The sequence below is a fragment of the Cherax quadricarinatus genome, chromosome 76 (assembly GCF_038502225.1).
Source record: "Cherax quadricarinatus isolate ZL_2023a chromosome 76, ASM3850222v1, whole genome shotgun sequence".
NCBI classification, from domain to species: Eukaryota; Metazoa; Arthropoda; class Malacostraca; order Decapoda; family Parastacidae; genus Cherax; species Cherax quadricarinatus.
Window position 1 is genome coordinate 4,366,405 of NC_091367.1, and position 15,352 is coordinate 4,381,756.

Here is a 15,352-nt window from a genome sequence, read left to right on the forward strand (position 1 = left end):
TGGTCAGTGAGGTGAGTAACTGGATGGTCTGTGAGGTGAGTAACTTGATGGTCAGTAACTGGATTGTTAGTGAAGTGGATGGTCAGTGAGGTAACTGGAATGTTAGTGAAGTGGATGGTCAGTGAGGTGAATAAGAGATTGTAAGATTGTACTCACCTATATGTGGTTCAATGGGTCGATTTACAGCTCCTGGCCCCTTAATTCTCATTAATTATTGCTCACCGTTACAGGTGAGCAATAATTAATGAGAATTAAGAGTGTACTTTTAAGAGTGTACATAGCCCCACTCCACAAAGGGGGCAGTAAAGCAACAGCAAAGAACTACAGACCAATAGCACTAACATCCCATATCATAAAAATCTTTGAAAGGGTCCTAAGAAGCAAGATCACCACCCATCTAGAAACCCATCAGTTACACAACCCAGGGCAACATGGGTTTAGAACAGGTCGCTCCTGTCTGTCTCAACTATTGGATCACTACGACAAGGTCCTAAATGGACTAGAAGATAAAAAGAATGCAGATGTAATATATACAGACTTTGCAAAAGCCTTCGACAAGTGTGACCATGGCGTAATAGCGCACAAAATGCGTGCTAAAGGAATAACAGGAAAAGTCGGTCGATGGATCTATAATTTCCTCACTAACAGAACACAGAGAGTAGTCGTCAACAGAGTAAAGTCAAATGCAGTATAATGTGATCCTTTATTGACAACGTTTCACCCACACAGTGGGCTTTTTCAAGTCACACACGGATCTACCTGGGGTTGGAAGGTACGAGAGTATTTATAGTCATGTTCAGAATGTTGAGGTCAGGTGGAGAATGCTGCATCGGATGATCTACCGGGTGGGGTTATAGAGTCTTGGGTAGCTTGGCAGGGGTATTGGACAAGTTGTGAGTAGACCTTCTGCAGTGTTCTATGTTCTTATGTGGGATAGCGATGAAGAAGTTTCTTGGCGAGTGGTTCCGCTATGTTATAGAAGCCATTGTTCTGGTTGAAATTGTTGGTTGTAGAGATGAGCGATGATTCCAGGATTCTTCTGTATTGAGTGTTGTCTTCTGTGGCTATAAGTCTTGAGTTTCTGTAGTTAATTAAATGGTTGTGTGAATTGCGATGTTGTACACAGGCATTCCTTGTATCGTCAGTCCTGCTTGCATATTGGTGTTCTGAAATACGTGTTTGGAGGTCTCTTGATGTTTCGCCCACATATAATTTGTTGCAGTCATTACAAGGGATTATGTATACCCCTGCAGAGGATGGAGGCTTGTCCTGTCTACTACTGGTGATGTCCTTGATGGTCGTGGTTGTGGAGGTAGATACTTGGAATGATTGTTAGGTAAGACACATATGCAACAGTTAGGAATCTTTATTTCGAAACTGTTGCATATGTGTCTTACCTAACAACCTGTCGGTATTGTATACCATTTTGATGTTCACTTGGAATGATGTTTTGGCAAAGATGTTGGAAACATGTTTGGCAATGGAGTTGGTGGGAAGGACTATGTATCTCTTCTCGGCAGTGTCTTCTCTGGGTGTGTTGAAGATGTTTAATGCCCGCCGTCTGCAGTCTCTGATGAAGTGACGAGGATAGTGGAGTTTAGAAACCCTGGAATCATCGCTTATCTCTATAACCAACAATTTCAACCAGAACAACGGCTTCTATAACATAGATGAACCACTCGCCAAGAAACTTCTTCATCGCTATCCCACATAAGAACATAGAACACTGAACATTAAAATGGTATAAAATACCGACAGGTTGTTAGGTAAGACACATATGCAACAGTTAGGTATCTTTATTTCGAAACGTTTCGCCTACACAGTAGGCTTCTTCAGTCGAGTACAGAAGAGTTGATAGAAGCAGAAGATACTTGAAGACGATGTAATCAGTCCATCACCCTTAAAGTTTTGAGGTGGTCAGTCCCTCAGTCTGGAGAAGAGCATTGTTCCATAGAATGAAACAATATGGAGATGAAGTGACAGGATGGAGCCTTATATAGCGCCAACAGGTGAGACGTAGGTCACTAGAAGAGGTAAGAACTCAGATGTTGGGAAGTCAGGTCCCTCTCAAATCCAGCCGTTCTCACTAGTAGAGGTTGTCGAAGTTGATTGTAGGTCTGTACCAAGATACCCTTGTGTTGCAGTGTCTGACAGATTGAACATTAAAATGGTATAAAATACCGACAGGTTTCGAAATAAAGATACCTAACTGTTGCATATGTGTCTTACCTAACAACCTGTCGGTATTTTATACCATTTTAATGTTCAATCTGTCAGACACTGCAACACAAGGGTATCTTGGTACAGACCTACAATCAACTTCGACAACCTCTACTAGTGAGAACGGCTGGATTTGAGAGGGACCTGACTTCCCAACATCTGAGTTCTTACCTCTTCTAGTGACCTACGTCTCACCTGTTGGCGCTATATAAGGCTCCATCCTGTCACTTCATCTCCATATTGTTTCATTCTATGGAACAATGCTCTTCTCCAGACTGAGGGACTGACCACCTCAAAACTTTAAGGGTGATGGACTGATTACATCGTCTTCAAGTATCTTCTGTTTCTATCAACTCTTCTGTACTCGACTGAAGAAGCCTACTGTGTAGGCGAAACGTTTCGAAATAAAGATACCTAACTGTTGCATGTGTCTTACCTAACAACATAGAACACTGCAGAAGGTCTACTCATAACTTGTCCAATACCCCTGCCAAGCTACCCAAGACTCTATAACCCCACCCGGTAGATCATCAGATGCAGCATTCTCCACCTGACCTCAACATTCTGAACATGACTATAAATACTCTCGTACCTTCCAACTCCAGGTAGATCCGTGTGTGACATGAAAAAGCCCACTGTGTGGGTGAAACGTTGTCAATAAAGGATCACATTATACTGCATTTGTGTTTATATTTCCATTGTGTCGGTATTTTATACCATTTATTTCCAGAGTAAAGTCCTAGGCAGCTACGGTGAAAAGCTCTGTTCCACAAGGCACAGTACTCGCTCCCATCTTGTTCCTCATCCTCATATCCGACATAGACAAGGATGTCAGCCACAGCACCGTGTCTTCCTTTGCAGATGACACCCGAATCTGCATGACAGTGTCTTCCATTGCAGACACTGCAAGGCTCCAGGCGGACATCAACCGAATCTTTCAGTGGGCTGCAGAAAACAATATGAAGTTCAACGATGAGAAATTTCAATTACTCAGATATGGTAAACACGAGGAAATTAAATCTTCATCAGAGTACAAAACAAATTCTGGCCACAAAATAGAGCGAAACACCAACGTCAAAGACCTGGGAGTGATCATGTCGGAGGATCTCACCTTCAAGGACCATAACATTGTATCAATCGCATCTGCTAGAAAAATGACAGGATGGATAATGATAACCTTCAAAACTAGGGAGGCCAAGCCCATGATGACACTCTTCAGGTCACTTGTTCTATCTAGGCTGGAATATTGCTGCACACTAACAGCACCTTTCAAGGCAGGTGAAATTGCTGACCTAGAAAATGTACAGAGAACCTTCACGGCGCGCATAACGGAGATAAAACACCTCAATTACTGGGAGCGCTTGAGGTTCCTAAACCTGTATTCCCTGGAACGCAGGCGGGAGAGATACATGATTATATACACCTGGAAAATCCTAGAGGGACTAGTACCGAACTTGCACACGAAAATCACTCACTACGAAAGCAAAAGACTTGGCAGACGACGCACCATCCACCCAATGAAAAGCAGGGGTGTCACTAGCACGTTAAGAGACCATACAATAAGTGTCAGGGGCCCGAGACTGTTCAACTGCCTCCCAGCATACATAAGGGGGATTACCAACAGACCCCTGGCAGTCTTCAAGCTGGCACTGGACAAGCACCTAAAGTCAGTTCCTGACCAGCCGGGCTGTGGCTCGTACGTTGGTTTGCGTGCAGCCAGCAGCAACAGCCTGGTTGATCAGGCTCTGATCCACCAGGAGGCCTGGTCACAGACCGGGCCGCGGGGGCGTTGACCCCCGGAACTCTCTCCAGGTAAACTCCAGGTAAACCAATATGTGCCTGCGGGGGTCGATGCTCAGCTCCCGTCTCTTCAACTTTCAATAACTAGTGCGCTTTCCACTGCTTCCTATCCTTTCGCAACCTTTCATACCTAATCTTGAAGCTGTGTAGTGAGTTTGCCTTCACTGAGCAGAGACACAAGTGAGACACAGTAATGTTTGCCTATCTTAGTTCATTTATAATCTATAAAGTGGTTGATGACAGTAATAACTAAATTACAAGGACCCCAGTGAAACTAAGTCATTTCGACTTTTTTTTTGGGGGGGGGGGGGAGGGGTTCCTAGGTAATTTACATACATGTTACTATGTATGATAATTTGTGTAATTATATTTATGTGTACCTGTACCTAAATACATTTACTTGCTTATCGTAACTATAATTTGCATTTTTTAAGTGTCCTATAATCCATTTTCTAGGTTTCTTATAGTTTTTTTTCATATTTTCTACCATAAACAATTATATATGTTTATTTACTTTCATGTCTGACTTTTTGGGTTATCCCAGGTTCTCTACACATATGCTGCTATGTATGATAATCTATGTAACTGTATTTGTGTATACCTGAATAAACTTACTGGTGATTCTCAGGTAGGACCGCCACTCTGGTTCCAGTCATTGTTTCCACTCCAGAATCTTGCTTAATCGTTTCCTCGTTATTTTCTGTGTCTACCTCGACTCTCTATTGTGATTCCGATCAGACTGTGGTTGTCTACTAGTCAGTCCTGGTTGGCTGATAAGCCATGATGTCCTCCGCCCAGGTGGGCTGGGACTCCCCTCATTCTTCCACTCAATTGACGGATAGTCTTCGCCTCTGATCCATGACATGTCTACAGTACTAGTTGTTAGGCTCACCCAAACAAGTCTTGAGGTGGAAGAGGTCAGGCAACCATCTGGCCCAAAACACCCACGTACGCTGAGGTGGACTGCTCTTCCATCACCGCAAATGACTCAGGAAGTGATGGTGATAATTGTGTTTCCCCGAAATGGTGGTACGCCCCTCACCAACTCACGTGAGGTCACTTGTGTACACAGCGGTGCCCCTTTCTGCATGGTCCGAGTAGATGTGTGTATCCAACAAATGGGTAGGGATACTGGCCTTCGGATAAGCTTCGTCAGTCCTTCTCGGACAGAAATTTACAACTCAGTGCCACTTAGCTGATGGGTAAGTCAGAGTTTTTGTCTGTCCTCACGAACCAGAGTGGGTCCTCTCCAAGATTTCCTCTAACCTCACTCTCAGAAACGATAATATTCCTTAATCATTCTCCCCCCGTCGTATATTGATGTTCTGGCGGTTTTCAGTGCCAGTTGATCCTAGGATATATATCCAGAGACATGGAAAACCTCGTTACTGGTCCCTGTTCTGGAACCTGGCGAAGATGCTACACTACCAGGCCCTACTGGCCAGATACATTGTTGCACTGCATGGGTAAGGCGATGGATCGAGTAATGGCTGCCCGTCTGGCGTGGTGGCTAGAGGAACACAATCTTTTACCTCGGAATCCGATTGCTTTCCGTGAAGGTTTTCTTCCCTCGACCCTTCCCCATCCCCTGCACAAGTAGGTGCAGCTAGCACATGGAGATAAATGGTATAAAATAGACACGATGGAAAAATAGACACAAATGCACTAAAATACGATCCTTTATTAACTAAGTTTCGCGAAACATAGTTAATAAAGGCAGGCATTATACTGCATTTGAATAATTTTTTTCAGCTAGCACATGACTTGCTTGGAAGCCCAGATATTGTCTTAGTGGCCTTCCTGGACCTGTGTGGTGCATCTGTCTTAGTGGCCTTCCTGGACCTGTGTGGTGCATCTGTCTTAGTGGCCTTCCTGGACCTGTGTGGTGCATCTGTCTTAGCGGCCTTCCTGGACCTGTATGGTGCATCTGTCTTAGTGGCCTTCCTGGACCTGTGTGGTGCATCTGTTTTAGTGGCCTTCCTGGACCTGTGTGGTGCATCTATCTTATTGGCCTTCCTGGACCTGTATTTTACATCTTAGTGGCCTTCCTGGACCTGTGTGATGCATCTGTCTTAGCGGCCTTCCTGGACCTGTATTTTACATCTTAGTGGCCTTCCTGGACCTGTGTGATGCATCTGTCTTAGCGGCCTTCCTGGACCTGTATTTTACATCTTAGTGGCCTTCCTGGACCTGTATGGTGCATCTGTCTTAGCGGCCTTCCTGGACCTGTATGGTACATCTGTCTTAGTGGCCTTCCTGGACCTGTATGGTACATCTGTCTTAGTGGCCTTCCTGGACCTGTATGGTACATCTGTCTTAGTGGCCTTCCTGGACCTGTATGGTGCATCTGTCTTAGCGGCCTTCCTGGACCTGTATGGTACATCTGTCTTAGTGGCCTTCCTGGACCTGTATGGTACATCTGTCTTAGTGGCCTTCCTGGACCTGTATGGTGCATCTGTCTTAGCGGCCTTCCTGGACCTGTGTGGTACATCTGTCTTAGTGGCCTTCCTGGACCTGTATGGTACATCTGTCTTAGTGGCCTTCCTGGACCTGTATGGTGCATCTGTCTTAGCGGCCTTCCTGGGCCTGTATTTTACATCTTAGTGGCCTTCCTGGACCTGTATTTTACATCTTAGTGGCCTTCCTGGACCTGTGTGGTGCATCTGTCTTAGTGGCCTTCCTGGACCTGTATTTTACATCTTAGTGGCCTTCCTGGACCTGTATTTTACATCTTAGTGGCCTTCCTGGACCTGTGTGGTGCATCTGTCTTAGTGGCCTTCCTGGACCTGTATTTTACATCTTAGTGGCCTTCCTGGACCTGTATTTTACATCTTAGTGGCCTTCCTGGACCTGTGTGGTACATCTGTCTTAGCTGCCTTCCTGGACCTGTGTGGTACATCTGTCTTAGCTGCCTTCCTGGACCTGTATTTTACATCTTAGTGGCCTTCCTGGACCTGTGTGGTGCATCTGTCTTAGTGGCCTTCCTGGACCTGTGTGGTACATCTGTCTTAGCTGCCTTCCTGGACCTGTATTTTACATCTTAGCTGCCTTCCTGGACCTGTATTTTACATCTTAGTGGCCTTCCTGGACCTGTGTGGTGCATCTGTCTTAGTGGCCTTCCTGGACCTGTATGATGCATCTGTCTTAGTGGCCTTCCTGGACCTGTGTGGTACATCTGTCTTAGTGGCCTTCCTGGACCTGTGTGGTACATCTGTCTTAGTGGCCTTCCTGGACCTGTATGGTACATCTGTCTTAGTGGCCTTCCTGGACCTGTATGATGCATCTGTCTTAGTGGCCTTCCTGGACCTGTGTGGTACATCTGTCTTAGTGGCCTTCCTGGACCTGTATGGTGCATCTGTCTTAGTGGCCTTCCTGGACCTGTATGGTACATCTGTCTTAGTGGCCTTCCTGGACCTGTGTGGTGCATCTGTCTTAGCGGCCTTCCTGGACCTGTGTGGTGCATCTGTCTTAGCGGCCTTCCTGGACCTGTATGGTGCATCTGTCTTAGTGGCCTTCCTGGACCTGTGTGGTGCATCTGTCTTAGTGGCCTTCCTGGACCTGTATGGTACATCTGTCTTAGTGGCCTTCCTGGACCTGTATGGTACATCTGTGTTAGTGGCCTTCCTGGACCTGTATGGTACATCTGTCTTAGTGGCCTTCCTGGACCTGTATGGTACATCTGTCTTAGTGGCCTTCCTGGACCTGTATGGTACATCTGTCTTAGTGGCCTTCCTGGACCTGTGTGGTACAGTTCTGTTGAAGCTGATTTCCTTCCCATTTGGTGAGCAACTTTTAATACCTAGTTGTACATGTATGGTACACAATACTGACAAGATGAAGAATTAAGACAAATGTACAACATATCTCTGAGATATATATATATATATATATATATATATATATATATATATATATATATATATATATATATATATATATATATATATATATATATATATATATATATATATATATATATATATATATACTCAGAATATCTACATGGAATAATTTTTCGCAAATTCTTTGAAATTATAGTTTTGTTACTGAAGACTATGCATTTCTCTTAGCAAATTCAACTGAGTTAGAGATGAACACGTTTCAAGAGCCGGGGACAAAGATGTTGTTATTTAGCATATTAATATTGTCTTTTAACACACCTGGAGTTTACCTGGAGAGGGTTTCGGGGGTCAACGCCCCCGCAGCTCGGTCTGAGACCAGGCCTCAGGCTGTTACTGCTGGCCGCACGCAAACTGACGTACGAACCACAGCCCGGTTGGTCAGGTACTGACTTTAGGTGCCTGTCCAGTGCCTTCTTGAAGACAGTCAGGGGGTCTATTGGTAATTCCCCTTATGTATGCTAGGAGGCAGCTGAACAGTCTTGGGCCCCGGACACTTATTGTCTTGTCTCTCAATGTACTGGTGGTGCCTTGTGTATTTTTTATTGCCTTCGTATAGGTGTGGAGACTTTATGTTATAGTGTATGAAGGTTGTCTGTCTGTCTGTCTTACATCATTGTTAAACAATGTGTGTATGGTGATGGTGTTGCTGGTGTTGATGGTGATGGTGTTGCTGGTGTTGGTACTGATGGTGATGGTGTTGCTGGTGTTGATGGTGATGGTGTTGCTGGTGTTGATGGTGATGGTGTTGCTGGTGTTGATGGTGATGGTGTTGCTGGTGTTGATGGTGATGGTGTTGCTGGTGTTGATGGTGATGGTGTTGCTGGTGTTGATGGTGATGGTGTTGCTGGTGTTGGTACTGATGGTGATGGCGTTAATGGTGCTGCTGTTGATGGTGGTGTTGATGGTGGTGCTGTTCATGGTGTTGTTGATGGTGGTGCTGTTGATGGTGGTGTTGATGGTGGTGCTGTTGATGGTGGTGCTGTTGATGGTGGTGTTGATGGTGGTGCTGTTCATGGTGTTGTTGATGGTGGTGCTGTTGATGGTGGTGTTGATGGTGGTGGTGTTGATGGTGGTGTTGATGGTGGTGTTGATGGTGGTGTTGTTGATGGTGGTGTTGATGGTGGTGTTGATGGTGGTATTGATGGTGGTGTTGATGGTGGTGTTGATGATGGTGCTGTTGATGGTGGTGTTGATGGTGGTGTTGATGGTGTTGTTGATGGTGGTGTTAATGGTGGTGTTGATGGTGGTGTTGATGGTGGTGTTGATGGTGGTGTTGATGATGGTGCTGTTGATGGTGCTGTTGATGGTGTTGTTGATGGTGTTGTTGATGGTGGTGTTAATGGTGGGGTTGATGGTGTTGTTGATGGTGGTGTTGATGGTGCTGTTCATGGTGTTGTTGATGGTGGTGTTGATGGTGGTGTTGATGGTGGTGTTGATGGTGGTGTTGATGGTGGTGTTGATGGTGGTGTTGATGATGGTGCTGTTGATGGTGGTGTTGATGGTGTTGTTGATGGTGTTGTTGAAGGTGGTGTTGATGGTGGTGTTGATGGTGGTGTTGATGGTGGTGTTGATGGTGGTGTTGATGGTGGTGTTGATGATGGTGCTGTTGATGGTGGTGTTGATGGTGTTGTTGATGGTGTTGTTGATGGTGGTGTTAATGGTGGTGGTGTTGATGGTGGTGTTGATGATGGTGCTGTTGATGGTGGTGTTGATGGTGCTGTTGATGGTGTTGTTGATGGTGGTGTTAATGGTGGTGGTGTTGATGGTGGTGTTGATGGTGGTGTTGATGGTGGTGTTAATGGTGGTGTTGATGGTGGTGTTGATGATGGTGCTGTTGATGGTGGTGTTGATGGTGTTGTTGATGGTGGTGTTAATGGTGGTGTTGTTGATGGTGGTGCAGTTGATGGTGGTGCTGTTGATGGTGGTGCTGTTGATGGTGCTGTTGATGGTGCTGCTGTTGATGGTGGTGCTGTTCATGGTGGTGTTGATGGTGGTGTTGATGGTGGTGCTGTTGATGGTGGTGCTGTTGATGGTGGTGCTGTTGATGGTGGTGCTGTTGATGGTGCTGTTGATGGTGCTGCTGTTGATGGTGGTGCTGTTCATGGTGGTGTTGATGGTGGTGTTGATGGTGCTGCTTTTGATGGTGGTGCTGTTGATGGTGGTATTGATGGTGGTGCTGTTGATGGTGGTGTTGATGGTGCTGTTGATGGTGGTGTTGATGGTGCTGTTGATGGTGGTGTTGTTGATGGTGGTGCTGTTGATGGTGGTGCTGTTGATGGTGGTGCTGATGGTGGTGATGATGGTGGTGCTGTTCATGGTGGTGTTGATGGTGGTGGTGTTGATGGTGGTGTTGATGGTGGTGTTGATGGTGGTGCTGTTCATGGTGGTGTTGATGGTGGTGGTGTTGATGGTGGTGCTGTTCATGGTGGTGGTGTTGGTGGTGCTGTTGATGGTGGTGTTGATGGTGGTGTTGATGGTGGTGTTGATGGTGGTGTTGATGGTGGTGTTGATGGTGGTGCTGTTCATGGTGGTGTTGATGGTGGTGCTGTTGATGGTGGTGTTGATGGTGGTGTTGATGGTGGTGTTGATGGTGGTGTTGATGGTGGTGGTGTTGGTGGTGGTGTTGATGGTGGTGTTGATGGTGGTGCTGTTGGTGGTGGTGTTGATGGTGGTGTTGATGGTGGTGCTGTTGATGGTGGTGTTGATGGTGGTGCTGTTGATGGTGGTGTTGATGGTGGTGCTGTTGATGGTGGTGTTGATGGTGCTGTTGATGGTGCTGATGGTGGTGCTGCTAATGGTGGTGTTGATGGTGGTGCTGTTGATGGTGGAGTTGATGGTGGTGCTGTTGATGGTGCTGATGGTGGTGTTGATGGTGGTGTTGATGGTGGTGATGATGGTGGTGTTGATGGTGGTGTTGATGGTGGTGCTGTTGGTGGTGGTGTTGATGGTGGTGTTGATGGTGGTGCTGTTGATGGTGGTGTTGATGGTGGTGCTGTTGATGGTGGTGTTGATGGTGCTGTTGATGGTGCTGATGGTGGTGCTGTTGATGGTGGTGCTGATGGTGGTGCTGTTGATGGTAGTGTTGATGGTGGTGCTGTTGATGGTGGTGTTGATGGTGGTGCTGTTGATGGTGGTGTTGATGGTGGTGCTGTTGATGGTGGTGTTGATGGTGGTGCTGTTGATGGTGGTGATGGTGGCGCTGTTGATGGTGGTGTTGATGGTGGTGCTGTTGATGGTGGTGTTGATGGTGGTGCTGTTGATGGTGGTGGTGATGGTGGTGCTATTGATGGTGGTGTTGATGGTGGTGCTGTTGATGGTGGTGTTGATGGTGGTGCTGTTGATGGTGGTGTTGATGGTGGTGCTGTTGATGGTGGTGTTGATGGTGGTGCTGTTGATGGTGGTGTTGATGGTGGGGCTGTTGATGGTGGTGCTGTTGATGGTGGTGTTGATGGTGGTGTTGATGGTGGTGCTGTTGATGGTGGTGTTGATGGTGCTGCTGTTGATGGTGGTGCTGTTGATGGTGGTGTTGATGGTGGTGCTGTTGATGGTGGTGTTGATGGTGCTGCTGTTGATGGTGCTGCTGTTGATGGTGTTGCTGTTGATGGTGTTGGTGTTGATGGTGGTGCTGTTGATGGTGGTGTTGATGGTGCTGCTGTTGATGGTGCTGCTGTTGATGGTGCTGCTGTTGATGGTGCTGCTGTTGATGGTGTTGCTGTTGATGGTGTTGCTGTTGATGGTGTTGTTGATGGTGTTGTTGATGGTGGTGCTGTTGATGGTGGTGTTGATGGTGTTGCTGTTGATGGTGGTGCTGTTGATGGTGTTGATGGTGGTGTTGATGGTGGTGTTGTTGATGGTGGTGTTGATGGTGTTGTTGATGATGGTGCTGTTGATGGTGATGTTGATGGTGGTGTTGATGGTGGTGTTGATGGTGGTGCTGCTGATGGTGGTGTTGATGGTGGTGCTGTTGATGGTGGTGTTGATGGTGGTGCTGTTGATGGTGGTGTTGATGGTGGTGCTGTTGATGGTGGTGTTGATGGTGGTGCTGTTGATGGTGGTGATGGTGGCGCTGTTGATGGTGGTGTTGATGGTGGTGCTGTTGATGGTGGTGTTGATGGTGGTGCTGTTGATGGTGGTGGTGATGGTGGTGCTATTGATGGTGGTGTTGATGGTGGTGCTGTTGATGGTGGTGTTGATGGTGGTGCTGTTGATGGTGGTGTTGATGGTGGTGCTGTTGATGGTGGTGTTGATGGTGGTGCTGTTGATGGTGGTGTTGATGGTGGGGCTGTTGATGGTGGTGCTGTTGATGGTGGTGTTGATGGTGGTGTTGATGGTGGTGCTGTTGATGGTGGTGTTGATGGTGCTGCTGTTGATGGTGGTGCTGTTGATGGTGGTGTTGATGGTGGTGCTGTTGATGGTGGTGTTGATGGTGCTGCTGTTGATGGTGCTGCTGTTGATGGTGTTGCTGTTGATGGTGTTGCTGTTGATGGTGGTGTTGATGGTGGTGCTGTTGATGGTGGTGTTGATGGTGCTGCTGTTGATGGTGCTGCTGTTGATGGTGCTGCTGTTGATGGTGCTGCTGTTGATGGTGTTGCTGTTGATGGTGTTGCTGTTGATGGTGTTGTTGATGGTGTTGTTGATGGTGGTGCTGTTGATGGTGGTGTTGATGGTGTTGCTGTTGATGGTGGTGCTGTTGATGGTGGCGTTGATGGTGGTGTTGATGGTGGTGTTGATGGTGGTGCTGTTGATGGTGGTGTTGATGGTGTTGTTGATGGTGGTGCTGTTGATGGTGATGTTGATGGTGGTGTTGATGGTGGTGTTGATGGTGGTGCTGCTGATGGTGGTGTTGATGGTGATGTTGATGGTGGTGCTGTTGATGGAGGTGTTGATTGTGCTGCTGTTGATGGTCCTGCTGTTGATGGTGGTGTTGATGGTGCTGCTGTTGATGGTGGTGCTGTTGATGGTGGTGTTGATGGTGGTTGTGTTGATGGTGGTGCTGTTGATGGTGGTGTTGATGGTGGTGCTGCTGATGGGGGTGTTGATGGTGGTGCTGTTGATGGTGGTGTTGATGGTGGTGCTGCTGATGGGGGTGTTGATGGTGGTGCTGTTGATGGTGGTGTTGATGGTGGTGCTGCTGATGGTGGTGTTGATGGTGGTGCTGTTGATGGTGGTGTTGATGGTGGTGCTGTTGATGGTGGTGTTGATGGTGCTGTTGATGGTGGTGCTGCTGATGGTGGTGTTGATGGTGGTGCTGTTGATGGTGGTGTTGATGGTGCTGCTGTTGATGGTGGTGTTGATGGTGGTGGTTTTGATGGTGTTGCTGTTGATGGTGGTGTTGATGGTGGTGCTGTTGATGGTGGTGTTGATGGTGGTGCTGTTGATGGTGTTGATGGTGCTGCTGTAGATGGTGCTGCTGTTGATGGTGGTGTTGATGGTGGTGGTGTTGATGGTCGTGCTGTTGATGGTGGTGTTGATGGTGGTGCTGATGACAGCGCTGCTGAGTTTCCCACCTTATTCTCTTACAGTACAAACAATGCGTGTGATGGTGATGGTAATGGTGATGGTGATGGTGCTGTGTCTGGGTACAGCCGCAGCAGCCAAGAAGAAAGCGCCGGAGAAGAAAGAAGACGAGAATAAGGATGACTGTGAGAAAGATCGCTCAACTCTGGCTCCCAGGAAGAGAAATCTCTGCAACGGTGAGCCTTGTACAAATTATCACCAACAAATAAGAACATAAGAAAGAAGGAACACTGCAACAGGCCTACTGGCCCATGCCAGGCAGGTCCAATTCTCCCACCGGTTTAAGCCACTGAAAAAAGAGTAACTTCCAAGCTAGACTTCTTTTAAATTACTGAAATCACAAAAGTTCATTGAAAAACGTTAGTTATTAGTAAGAAAATCAAAGCCAGTGATTCGCAACATGTCACTGTCTCTTTTCTTTCGTGACTTCTAACATTATTTTTTAGCACAATTTAGGCTATTTTTAGTCAGTATTTTTAATTGGTACATCTCTGTCTTTAATAGCTAATGATCTGTTGTTCATGGCGTCCAGAAAGAACACTCGTAAAGTCAAGAAACTACTTCAACAGCCTGACACAGCCTATCTCATTACCTACTCTGAGAGCACCGGTAAGTGTTCCTGTTACAAACCATACCACGGGCGGGGATAGAACCCGCGGGTTCTATCCCCGCCCGTGGTATGGTTTGTTTGCAATCGTGTCATTACGATTTCGTGAGTCATGTTCCTGTTATGCCCTCCACACCAGTTCCTGTGGGTTGTAGTCCCTCCATACCCAGTCCAGTGGGTGGTAGTCCCTCCATACCCAGTCCTGTCGGTGGTAGTCCCTCCATACCCAGTCCTGTGGGTGGTAGTCCCTCCATACCCAGTCCAGTGGGTGGTAGTCCCTCCATACCCAGTCCTGTGGGTGGTAATCCCTCCATACAGTCCAGTGGGTGGTAGTCCCTTCATACCCAGTCCAGTGGGTGGTAGTCCCTCCATACCCAGTCCAGTGGGTGGTAGTCCCTCCATACACAGTCCTGTGGGTGGTAGTCCCTCCATACCCAGTCCTGTGGGTGGTAGTCCCTCCATACCCAGTCCAGTAGGTGGTAGTCCCTCCATACCAAGTCCTGTGGGTGGTAGTCCTTCCATACCCAGTTCAGTGGATGGTAGTCCCTCCATACCCAGTCCAGTGGGCTGTTGTCCCTCCATACCCAGTCCTGTGGGTAGTAGTCCCTCTATACCCAGCCATGTGGGTTGTAGTTCCTCCATACCTAGTCCATTGGGTGGCAGACCCTCCATACCCAATCCAGTGGGTGGTAGTTCTCCCATACCCATCCTGTGGGTGGTAACTATCCGTGAAAGCCACTACCTGGCTTATTTCCACTGTGGGTCGTAGATCCTCCACCCTCACCGAGGATGCGACCCATAACACTCAACTAACACCCAGGTACCTACTTACTGCTGGGTGAAGAGAGGCAGCAGACGTCTTATGGGAACACATCCCAACGTTTCCACCCATACAGGGGATCGACCCCCGGACCCCAGTAGTCGTCAATCAGTTTTCACGTCACAGCGAAACAATCAAAAAACTTACTTCTCGCAGGCAAGAAAAAGGGATACACGGCACTGCTGTGGGCAGCTGAGACCAACAGTACTGAAGGAGTGAGAGCGCTGCTGGATGCTGGTTCAGTTGTCAACCACAAGAGTCAGTCAGGTGAGAGCAGTATACTACCTACGTGTGATTGTAAACTTGATGTAAGTTTAAGAATGAGACACTTGTGAAATATTTAAGAATCTTTATTGAGGAAACGTCTCTCCAGCCAGTGGTTTCTTCAGTCAAATGCAGAGAAGAACGGTGGAAGATGAGGGGGAGAATCTGAAGTAATCAGTCCCTCAGCCTGGAGTCGACTCCAGGCTGAGGGACTGATTACCT

At 47.2% G+C, this 15,352-nt stretch overlaps 1 protein-coding gene across 2 annotated transcripts in view; it reads left to right on the plus strand.

The window, feature by feature from the left end:
• LOC128703695 (ankyrin repeat domain-containing protein 29-like) overlaps positions 1–15,352 on the plus strand; it is a 48,665-nt gene that overhangs the window by 70 nt on the left and 33,243 nt on the right. For both annotated transcript variants that reach the window (XM_070101176.1, XM_070101177.1), the window contains exons 2-4: positions 13,445–13,615; positions 13,944–14,048; positions 15,023–15,133. In XM_070101176.1, coding sequence (XP_069957277.1) covers positions 13,453–13,615; positions 13,944–14,048; positions 15,023–15,133 — 379 coding nt within the window. In that variant the 5' untranslated portion in view covers positions 13,445–13,452. The remainder of the gene's footprint in view (positions 1–13,444; positions 13,616–13,943; positions 14,049–15,022; positions 15,134–15,352) is intronic.